General features: G+C 33.2%; 1 protein-coding gene across 4 annotated transcripts in view; it reads left to right on the top strand.

Moving 5' to 3' along the window:
• The window catches only part of LOC149080608 (lysosomal alpha-mannosidase-like), a 63610-nt gene that overhangs the window by 33688 nt on the left and 17241 nt on the right, over positions 1-12681 (top strand). For all 4 annotated transcript variants that reach the window (XM_089239760.1, XM_089239759.1, XM_089239761.1 and 1 more), the window contains exons 8-13: positions 2635-2688; positions 3245-3361; positions 3542-3745; positions 6956-7013; positions 9346-9385; positions 10148-10217. In XM_089239760.1, the coding sequence (XP_089095886.1) occupies positions 2635-2688; positions 3245-3361; positions 3542-3745; positions 6956-7013; positions 9346-9385; positions 10148-10217 (543 nt within the window). The remainder of the gene's footprint in view (positions 1-2634; positions 2689-3244; positions 3362-3541; positions 3746-6955; positions 7014-9345; positions 9386-10147; positions 10218-12681) is intronic.

Genomic DNA, 12681 nt, shown 5'->3' with positions numbered 1-12681 from the left:
GTTTAAAATTTTCTTTTGTATATTTAAAAAATATCATAAAATTTCTCAAAATGAAAGTGATTGTAATACCTTTATTATGAATTTTTGGGAGATTTTATTTCATTTCATGATTTAAAGTATTTTTAAGTATTTGTTATATTCAAATAATTTTCAAGCAGAATCTGAGGATAGAATAAAAAAAACGTAATTTTTAAGAATTTCAGGGTGTTACAATGCAAAAATTAGATTTCAGTTGTGCGTTTTTTGCATTTATACAGCTTTTAACTCTTGAACATCAGATTAACAGGGTTCTACTGTGTTAGTTATTTCATCTGACACACTTTCCTTATAAAACTACAGGGTGTCCGAGAAAGATCTTTATTATTCTAAACATTAACAACAAAAATATGAAAGGTGAAATGAAATGCAGTTTACATCAAAAGAATGAAAAAATCTAACAGTTTTTTTAGTATCAATTGTCTGAGGTAGACGGTGCTAGTTGCTCGGCAGCTGTAATAAGAAACGAAAATGATAACCATGCAGGAGAAAGCGCAATGTGTATTATGGCTAGTGGAAACAAAATCACAGAAAACCGGGAAAAGAAATTTTGATCTTATGAACCATAAAAATTCACCAAGCATGCCTTCAATTTATGCATAGATGCAGAAGTTTAAAGACACAGGAAATGTTGAGCATGTGAAAATTACTGCCCGCCATCAACATCAGAAGAAAGTGTCAAGCGAATCAGACACACATTTCAGTCGAACATGAACCAGATAGCCTCAAATGTAATGTTTGGTGTGGTCTTTTACACAACGCTGTAATTGACACTTGGTAGGAAATTGAGAAATTCACATGCTCAACATTTCCTGTGTCTTTAAACTTCTGCATCCATGCATAAATTGAAGGCATACTTAGTGAATTTCTATAGCACATCAGGCAAAACTTTCTTTGCATGGTTTTCTGTGATCTCATATCCGTACGCATTGTGCTTTCTCCTGCGCAGTCGCCATTTTCATTTCTTATTACAGCTGCCAAGCAATTAGCGCCGTCAACCTCAGGCAATTGATACTAAAAAAACTGTTAGATTTTTTCATTCTTTTGTCGCAAACTACATTTCATTTAACCTTTTCATATTTTTGTTATTAATTTAGAATTTAATCTTTTAGAATAATAAAGATCTTTTTTGGACACCCTATATTTTGTTGCTTAATAATTAATATTTATGTTAATTAGTATTTATATATAATATAACTATTAATATGTTCTGCATAATGAATTTACGAGAAAATCAATTTCATAAGTAGAAAGGAAGTCAGTCAGAAATTCTAGCCTGCTCCAAGGTATAGGGGCTCTGAGAATGGCAAATATTTTTAAGGGGGTTGGTGCATGCAAATTTTACAAAATACTACATTTTCCCATTTTTCAATTTTTAAATACTATGAAATTTTCTGCACCTAACTGTGTTAAAGTTTTTGTCCTAGCTGTATTAAAAGTATTTTTATATGAACTGCTGGCAGGCATTACACATGCTAATGTTTTTCACTAAAATGCATTTTTCTCAAAACTATGTTTTTTGTTACATAAGGAACACTTTTTCAAACACCGCTCTTTCAAATGACATGAAACTTTGTGTGTCTCTCAACACTATTCTGTTACATACTTTAACACAAGCTTTTAGGATTTTACTTGTTGGTTATTTTTTTTATCGAAATTTAACTCAAACAACATGCAACTTTTCCAAAAATCATCAAAATTTGCCCATATTTTGTGCCATAAAAATTTTAAAAATAATTTTAATAAAAAATCCCCGAGTTAAAGTGTGTAACACTATAGTGTTGAGAGACACACAAAGTTTCAATACATTTGAATGAGCGGTGTTCGAAAAAATGTTCCTTTTCTAACAAAAAACTTAGTTTTGAAAAAAACTCATTTTAGTGAAAAACATTAGCATGTGTAACGCTTGCCAGCAGTTTATATTAAAATACTTTAAAAATACTTTTAATACAGCTAGAACAAAAACTTTAACAAAGACGCAGAAAATTTCATAGTATTTAAAAATTGAAAAATGTGGTTTTTGGAAAATTTACGTGCACACACACATACAATGTTTGGTATAACCAAGTCTTCCAAACTTATTTGCCTTTTGCTGCCTTCAACCCAAGTCAACTCATACGACCTCATGTTGTGTTGTTGTGTCTGTAGCTTCTACTAGTCATTCCATACCTGCCGCCATGGGGCGACAGATTGCAAACTTTGGGAAACACTAGTGTAACTCATCTTCTGGAAATCACAGAATCTTGAAAATGAAGATTTTTGAATTGACATCTTGGAGATTTTACTGTGGAAATTGAGAAATTTTGTGGGGTGTTTTCAGTCATATTAATAATTTCAAAAACAAAAATGAATTTACATTTTTTTAATTTTGAGTTTTCTCAGAACTAAGAAGACAAGAAAACAAAATAAAAAAATAATCAGCTTTAACCACAAAACTTTTTCAACTTTTTATGATTTTTTTCATTCCTACTTCAATATTTTCTCTTTTTTTTATTGATAATTCAATGTTACTGTTAAAAAATATCAAACTAGAATTGGAAAAAATTCTGTGAAAATTCCTAATTTTGATATGTAATGTGATCAACATTATATTTATAGGATGACAACATTGCTATCAAGACACATAATTTTGTGAATTTGGCAAGAGAGCAGGTACCATGTTTTCATTTATCTATTTTTATATGAATAAATGAAGATAGTTTTCCTCAATAAGGATTTTAATTTGAAAATCTATCAAAATTTTTTTAACTCCAAAAACATATTTGAAGTTTTAAAATATATTATAAGTTTAAAATCGTTCAATGCATTAAAAATAGCATCAGACTCTATTATTTGCTCTGGTGAAAGAAAATACAAAAAAGTTGAAATGACGGCCCTGATGAAGACCTATTAAATGAGTTGCTGTTGAGTGTTAATGAAAAAATGAGTATTCATGTGAAAACTTTGTTAAATAAAAAAATTTGTATTAAAAATCAGTTTGCTATATCAAAATATTATGCCGTACATTATTATATAGGATGCACCAGAAGAAGAGTTGATATTCCTATTTTTAGAATCCAATATTAGAAAATTAATGACGAGATCCATTAAGTAGTAGTCTAAGTAATTAATTGATTTTTTCGATCCTATTTTACACCTTATCCAATTATTTCAACTACAAATTGAGAAAGATAAGATATATTAAAAGTGATATTTTTACATTTAATAGGCCAAACATTATGGAACTAATCATATTTCAATCACAATGGGGATGGACTTTTACTTTCGTGATGCAGCCAAGTGGTATAGAAACCTTGACTTACTTATAAAGCACATTAATTCTCTGGTATGTTTTTCTCGTAAAGCTTCCTGCTGTGTTTAAAGCTTTTTCTTTTTATAGTTTTGGCTGTATTATGCAATTATTCATACAAACATATTCCAGCATCACTAAAAGTAAATTTCTGAACTTTTCTAACACACATGCATGATTTAGTAATATTTCTCAAAACTATTTATCTCTATGCAGCAGGAACTTGGGGTCAAAGTGAATGCTTTCTATTCAACTCCTGCATGTTATTTGTATGCTTTGAACAATGTGAACAAAACATGGGCAACGATTAAGAATGATTTCTTCCCATATGCTTCAAAACAACATGAGTACTGGACTGGTTATTTCACAAGTCGGCCAGCTTTGAAATTCCATGCAAGGAGAAGTAGTGCCTTTCTACAGGTAAATGTTTTTTTACAATATGTATGAATTTTAAGTAACCATCATTATTATTTTATCATCATTTTGTTATGATGATAACATAAAATTAACAACATTACAAAACTACTGAAAAGCAAAGCAGTTTTTGTGTTTTTGTTTGCTCATTGATATCATGCGTTTTCAATTTGTTTACCAGTGAAGCATATTTCACATAAACTTTCTTTTACATGGCTGCTCACACTTTTCAGCTTACTGGAAATATTTTGCCTATGACTGTTTTGTAGGCTATATAAAAGCAAACTTATTTCTTGGCAAATGACTAGGAGAAACACTGATAAAATCAATTGAAACACTGATAAAATTAATTGAAACACTGATAAAATTAATTGAAACACTGATAAAATTAATTGAAACACTGATAAAATTAATTGATTCTGAGATATTTTCTGTATAGTAATCATTTCACCAAAGTTAGTAATGCATTGTATACCTCTACTCTTTGCATACATATTAAATTTAACTGCATGCACCTGTTAGGTGCAGGAATAAAAACTTTCCATTCAGATAGAAAAATGATTGAAAATTATGCATAAACATGATTATTTATGTTCAAAATAAATCTTTATTCAGCCAAAAAATTAAAAAAATATATGCATGGTAACAGGCATGGATAAAGGATGATGTGTCCGGAGGGACAATTAAATGTGCAGGTTCGTATAACCTCCCAGTATTTAACAGGACAGACTATTTTTTCTATACTATCTGGTTCTTGAGAGGGGTGATCACACCCATAACTCTCTTCTAGATCTGCACCTGCATGAGAATGATAAAAAAATGAGCGTGAATTCTAAGTTGAAGCTTTGATATTTAAACATTTATTTTTGATGCTCCTGTCAGAGGATTAATGAAGCACTTGGTGTGTGCACATACTATGGTGCTACACTGACAGTGGAAGCTGATGGGACAAAATGTATTATGGAAAGCATATCCCAACATGCTAGAAGTAGCTACACACTTGGTAAACTCAGATTACCTGAGTGTCTAATGATATTATTATATGGTGTCTTTTTCAGACACCATTGCACGTCCAGACATATTGAATTATGAAATTTTCCTTAATAACATACATCACACAGAATATATACACGCACAGTCTTGTCTGTTATTCTTCATTGACACCCCCAGGGGTAGCCCTTAGGTTGGCAACTTGCTGATATGGGTAAGAAACCATTTCAAGCTTCAAATTCTGGTCTGGTCTGATACTGTGGTGCTTTTCTTAGTTTCAAGACTAAATTTATAAAATTTTCAGTGTAGGATTACATCCAATTTATTTCTTTGTAGTATTAAATGTTCTTATTTTTTACTGGTCAGTTTTTAGGACAATTGCCAATTTGATGTGCCAAAATTGCACAATAAAAAAAAAAGGGAAAGTCAAATGCTTTCCTGGAATTTAACTTTGCAGAATGTATTTGTTATCATGAGCAGCAAGACAAGGACAATATAATTTTTTCAAATTTTGTTCTATAAAAGAGCTTATACTTCCTGAGGTTTCAATAAAGTATATATATATATATATATATATATATATATATATATATATATATATATATTATAAGTAATATTGAAGACCGTATGAAGTTCATAAATATTTGAAAAGATTGTTGGGTTGATGTATCAAAATAAATCTTATCAAATAAATTAAAAATTTATCAAAACGTCATTATGATCACAAGAAGTATGCAATTTTTAACTGATAAAAATATACTTTTGAAACCACAAATATGCATTAAAAACACAGAAATAAAAAAAGCACCCATCAAAGTAGCAAAAAAAAATGTACCAACAATGGCAAAGCTGCCCCAATAAACTAACCAGCATCCCTTTTACTAAATTTTTCATATTTAGTATTTTCTAATGTATCAAATATTCAGTAAAAGAATTATTCAGTAACGTGCAGGCAACCATGATGCTTATTCATAGCAAAGTAAGGATTGCTTAAAATTTCTGTTCAAAAATGTAGGATTTAAGGAGTTTCATGAAACAAGCTAAGCCTTTTCAAGAATGTGATTATCTAAGCTTATTGATGTTTTTCATTTTAAATGTGAAAATAAAAAAAAAGTCCTTTGCAAGCATAAAGTTGATTTTGGCAGTTTGAGTAGCAATGTGATTTAACACTTGATAAGCTTCAAATGAAAAATAAATGATAATGAGGAAAATTTCATTGATCCAGTAATAGCTGTGTTTGCCATACCTTGTACAATCTTCCTCATTCATTTGAAATAAAGTGAGTAATTTATGTAATATTTCCAAAAGACTTACAAATTCTTCAACACACCTCTCTCCTGTAGCTATGGAATTATTTAAATACTGAATTTAGCCAGAAAAAAAAAAAACTTGAAGAACATATAAAGTAAGAGATTTGCAATCTTGATTTTTTGTTCCAGAAGGTACTACGAATACATAGATATAATTTATGGTATTTTCTCGCAGTTATGATAAACAAATTATAATCTATTGAAATCTGACATTTTCAAGTTCAAATACTTATTTCTATAACTTGCTAAACAAACAAAACATAGTCTAGTTTGATACTATGTTCCAATAAATAGGCTGATAATAAATAGGCAGCACAAAACAAAGGAAAATAACCTTATTTCTGCCCACATCTCTTCTCAAAAACAGAAGCCTGATATTATAGGAAGTAGAAAATCATTGATTGCATATAATAACTAAAAAAAATTGAACCAGAAAGCATGGCCCTCACAAGGGTAGGGCTGACAGGGCTCTCAAGCCCTAGGGCTCGGGACGATTATCATTTGTTTTTGTTTTTTCACACTATAAATTAATTATACAAGGGCCTCTCTATGAAATGTCTGGCCTGAGGGCCCACCAAAGGTCTCAGTCCCAGCCTAGGGGCCCTGCTCCAGGATGTGGGGGCTATGCCAGAAAATGCAACTGTTATTATTTAAATAAAACGAACATTTAATCTATAACTCAAATGAAGTAAATATTTGTTATATGCTGCTGAAAACCCCCCAGTAATAAATGTGATTATAAAATTATTATGCTCTAGATATAAAATTATACTTTGCATGACATGAGAGTAAAAGTTTTTCAGCTAAGAAAATTACACAACTTTTTTTCAAAGTTATTGTATGTTGTAATAAAAACATCATGATGTTTTCTGATACCTGTGTCGTGGATTTTGATATGGTTTTTTTCTTTATTTAGGCTTGCAAACAGCTGATGGCAATAACAAATTTAGAATCTGGCGATATAAATACTTTAGGTAAATAAACTTTCATTCTAGAAAAAGAAGATAGAAGAATGGTTGTTTGATTTTTTCATTACCTGATCAGTGTTTCAGAATGCCCAACAATCATTAGTCTACTATTTGCTGTGTCGAAATAAGCATTTCACAAATATATAACTGCTGAAAACTAAATGAAGCCTATGTAGAAATTTTAGCATATCTAGTTGAGTTTCTTCAATAGTGTTTATTTTAATTTTCCAACTACACTGGTGTAAGAAATTAAGAGAATTTGCAGACTTGGTCGATTATCTCTAGAACTACTGTACCGATTTTAATGAAATTTGATATGTACATACATTGATACAATACAAAACAAATAACCATTCAATAATTGTAATACACACGCATGATCGTGCGTAACACTCGTTGGAGTCGGAAGGTATGAAACAGCGGTTGCAGAATAAACAAAAAAATGGGTTAATTGATGGGTTAATAGGGGGTATGGTCCCCTCTTACAGATATACAGGTCTCACAGCGTGATTTCATAATTGAAATAAGGCAGTTTATCATTTCCTGTGGCAATTGGTCCCACTCGTTCAGCAATGCTGTTTTCATTCCCTGGATGGTTCCTGGAGGGGGGTTGCGAGTTGCAATTGCCCTCCCCAGAGCGTCCCAGACATGCTCTATAGGGTTAGGGTCTGGAGATCTGGCTGGCGAATCCACCCGGCGAATATCCTCACTCTCTAGAAAATCGTCGAGCAGAAGAGCTCTATGTGTCCTCGCGTTATCGTCCATTAAAATGCACTCAGGGCCAACTGCACCCCTGAAAAGGCGAACATAGGGCTCCAAGACCTCATCCCTCATCCCTATACCTCACACCAGTCACAGTGCCTCTTTCAAAGACATGGAGAGGTGTGCGGCCATCCAACATGATGCCTGCCTAGACCATTAAACCTCCTCCGCCATAATGGTCGATTTCATGGACATTGGAGGGTAGGTATCAGGTCCCTGGTTCTCTCCATATGAACGTACGGCGAGAATCAGTGCTTAGGCTGAACCGGGACTCATCAGTGAAGAGAACGGTCGCCCATTGATCCATACTCCAATCTCTATGCTCTCAGCACCATGATAAACAGAATCTCCTGTCCGTAGAAGTGAGCGGGACGCAAACAGCAGGTCTTCTTGCAAACAACCCTCTCTCATGAAGTCTTTTGGAAACAGTCACCCTTGATACACGGGTTTCTGTGGCTGCATACAAGTCACGAGAGAGCTGAGAAGCTGTAGCACTCCTGTTACGCCTCGCTATAATCGACAAATGGCAATCTTCTCTGGCCGTCGTGGCTCTTGGACGACCTTGCCCAGGCTTTCTCTCGGTGGATCCGGTATCCTGGAACTGTTCCCATAAGTTACACATGACGCTGGGCGTTAAATTGAACTCTCTACGAATCTGGACTTGAGATTGGCCTGCTTCTAGCCTCCCCACAATTCGCCACCTCATTCCATCATCTAAACGTTGGTGGTTACTCATTTTTACTGTTACAATTTGAAATTAACCGATTGCTGCAAAATAACACCAAAAAATTTGCAGAGGTGTGCTAGCGAACGAAATGCATCTTAACTTATGCGCGCTTATAAAGCCTGTTTCTCTACTGGCTCCGCCTACACACACGTGTACACTTACGTATTTGACGTACAAGTTTTGCATTTTTGTCTAGAAGCAGTGGTTTTACATTCAGTTCAGTTCTTTTCATGAGATTCGATAAAATATGCAAATTCTCTTAATTTATTTCACCAGTGTATGTTTGAGATGTGCTTTATTTTATTTAAATGATAAATATTATTGACAAAATATTTGATTCAGTCTAAGAGAAATGGTATCTGTTCACAAGAAATCAGATATCTTCTCAACATTTTTTTTTTCTGAAGTATTTTTTGGCAGAAGTATTAGTAGTTGAGCACAGCTTGTCAAAATTATGAACATAATATTAAATTACTGTGTTATTCCAATCAATATTTTTTGTTTAATTTATTGACTTTGGTTGATATTCATTAGATTTATGTATTTAATATAAGCATGGCTATTACATCCTATAGTTGGGCACTAGGGCCAGGTACTTTGGTAGGCCTCCGGGCCGGGTTTACTAATGAGGCCCCGTCTGTGGTAAATTTATAGTGTAAACAACTAAAAGTATAATGGGATTCATTCCTGTTTGGAAGCTGGAATCCTCTCATAAGTTCAATATAGGTTCCATTAAACCGCAATAATGTTTTAAATGTGAACCTTTTTTCAGACAGAAATACTGTTTTTTTCCTTCATAAAAATGCTTCATTTTTAAAGTGACATTTTATTTTTATACATATTTTACAGCAAGGGCTCTTGGTATTGTTCAACATCATGATGGAATTACGTAAGTTTAATTATTCTTATTTGGTGTTGCATTTCATTTGAAAAACATTGATTAATATAGTGCACTTAGAAAATAATTATTTTAAAATAAGAACACATTGGTTCCTTGCAAGGCAGTCTAATATTGGATTGCAAGAAAATGTTCTCCATAAAGTTCAAGAAAATAGATTATGTATAATTTGTTCTTGGGTCTCCATATCTTTCTCCTAATATGGAAAGAAAAACAAAAGTATATATCATGATATGTCCTTTACTTTAAGCGTTTACTGTATTTTATAACACACCAAATTACAAAATACATTGTTCATACACTATAAATACAATCTGCTGCGTCTTAGATGTTATAAGGGTTCTATTTTTTTACCATATTCCTCTCTCATTGCTCCAGCAGACACCCTAGCACTCACAGTCTTCTCTTGTTTTTACTGAAAAGTTGCCACAGTTGTCCTAAAAGACCCATACTCTTCAGTTACAGCTATAATTTTATCACCATTCTGCACTTTATTTACAATTCATTTATCTTTTCTATGTTAAACCAAATGTGCTTCTTTTCTGAATTATTACTCTGTTCACTTCATTTTGGACTCATTTTTAAACCATAACAAAGTGAAAAAAAAACCATATTTTTCTCTACTAATTCTGTTATATTAAAAAATATATACCTTAAAATAGGATTTATTTCTTCAAATGTGCAAATAAATATTCCCATTTATTTTAAAGATCTGTAACTTTGAAATTATTTCAAAAACCCCATTTTTTACAGGGGTACAGAAAAGCAGCATGTTTCTGATGATTATACAAGACAATTATCTATCGGTGTTTCACATTGTGAGGTAATTTTAATCATTCTTTTCAACAATATAAGAAAAAGTTGGTATGATATTTTCATAAAGATGACCTAAATTACCAAGTTTTTATTGGTGACTGTCTAATAATAATCTACCATGATAAAAAAGCTATTGAAAACTTACTATAAATAATATTTTTATGATGTTGAAAATATTGGTGGTCCTGGGTGGCTTAAGCAAAGGTACAAGGGGTGCAATGCACCCGGGTGGCAGCTTGAGCTTTCATTGGACACAAATTTTTTTTGAAACTTTCAACACTAAAAATTCACATGACATCACGCTTTTGAACTATATGTTGACAATGGAGGTGTTGAGTAAACTCAAGGAAAAGACAGGGTATGGGTTGGTAATACCAGAAATAAGAATGTATTCTATCACAAGGGGGCAAAAGCACATTTGGTGCTCTCAAACATAAATTTTTCCAGAACAGTGAAATAAATGCAAAGGAACTAATTCAGCTTCTCACTTGCCCAGTCCCTGAAGCACCAGAAATGCCTTTGAAATAAATATCTTAATAAGAATTGCCTCATTATAAATCATCCTTACAGGATAAGTGCAAGTAATGATGGCTCATCAATAAGTGCTGTTTTGTGGATTGAATTATCTGGCATAATCAAAAATGGTAAAATAAATCCAGTGTGTGACAGTCATGTTCACCTTGGATGAAAAGTTGTTTCTATTTGTATATGTATGCTTGTACATTTTTCTTTGCTAAATGAATAAATAAAAAAAATGAAAAAAAAGCAAAGACAGTTCTGCTTTGAAAGCAAAACAGTCTCTTTAAACGCGGAATGTAAGGTCACGAGTATTTTCTCTGTGAAGAATGGTGTACAGTTTTCTTCTAAGAACAAAATAGGTTTAGCCCAGGGTCTTCTCGGCAAAAGCTCTGTCAGCCTCCTTCCAGGGGCAGCACATAAAGCTTTGCAGCCGAGTGGCGGGAAAACTTGAGCCGCCCCTGACCCATGGATTTTGAATCGGTTTTAGAGAAGAAAAAAAATTAGGAAGGAAATTTGAGTTGTCTCAATGGGTTTATGGCTTGGTATCCAAACATTTATGTTGGTGCCCCCCCCCCCTTCTTCTTTAAGGAAAAAGTCTTTCAGTCATAGAACACTGAAAAAATAGAATTAAATATGGAAATAAACAATAAAAAACAATTATTAAAGAGTATAGAATGAATTATAGAATGAATAAAAACCTTCCATGATTTGGTAGCCACTATTTCACACGGAACCCTGGGTCTTGTTTGACTGAAAATTTGAGGCACTGCTGGTAAAAACTCCTTTATAGTTTTGAATAATTGTAATATTTTCTTATTCTTAGGCTTTGCTATCCAGTATTTGATGAATTTTATACCATTTCCTCGTGATTGGGTAATGGTATGGAAAACTCAATCCCTTATGTTTCACCCATATCTGCGCTGAGCATCTTTAGATGTGCAGTTACACATAACCTGCAGCATGGACAAAGATATAGGGATTATAGGAGGGCAATGTCTCCTTTCTCATTAGCACTGTTGAGGGGCAAACTAATTTAATATAAATGTATATACATGCACTGACATCATCATGCCCTGCCCTTACCCCTTCAAGTCACCTCCCATCAAGGCCATAGCAGGGGGACGACGACTTGGGATCTGGTCCCCCACGTCTGAAATGTGAGAAAATAACCGAAAAAGGGTAAAAGATGGCCAAATTCAGGCCCGTCATTTGGGGGGAGGCAGGGGGGCCGTTGCTCCCCCCCCTGGCTTTTGAAAATACACTAAAAATGGTATGTATATATATACACACATTCAGTACATGCGCTTTGCCCCCCAGGAAAAAGTTGAAATGACGGCCCTGGCCAAATCTAATGTTCAACCACTTTGGTCCCCCCCAAAATGCAAGTGATTTCCTCCAAACGAAATTTCAAGCTACAAGTTCCCTCTTAGAATGTTTTCCGCTAAGAATGACTTTTTCATAATCCCAACTTTTACTAATACTCATCGAAATACCCCATTTAAAGCAATTTTTCACTTAGTGGTTTTTTTTAATGTTATGAGGGGGATCCACTTGATATGCATGCATATGTGTTTTTTTTCTTTTCTTTCAATTCTCCATGCATTTCATGTTCACTACACATGTGCCTATTCATATTGTGGTATAATGCTCGCCAAAATGAAGATGCTAAGTGACGTGGCAGGAGTGGCCCCTAATTGCATATATTCCCCCACACAATATTTGTATTTTCTTTATTTTTTTCTCATCCACAACAGTTGCCGGCTAAAAGCTTACAATGCCAATCAACCTCATTTGCACACCTACAAGATCTAAAGCAAGAAACTCGTTCCGATGGACATATTATATTATACAAAAAAAATTCTTATCTATATAATATGACACATGTAAAATAACAGGTGACATGGCATGGACTCCCTAATTGTCTCAAATAAAATAGTACACTCATTCTTTTT

Source organism: Pholcus phalangioides, unplaced genomic scaffold, assembly GCF_987345545.1.
Source record: "Pholcus phalangioides strain wild (caught in Gottingen) unplaced genomic scaffold, Ppha-v1.0 ptg000011l_1, whole genome shotgun sequence".
NCBI classification, from domain to species: domain Eukaryota; kingdom Metazoa; phylum Arthropoda; class Arachnida; order Araneae; family Pholcidae; genus Pholcus; species Pholcus phalangioides.
This window is presented reverse-complemented; position numbering and strand designations above follow the sequence as displayed.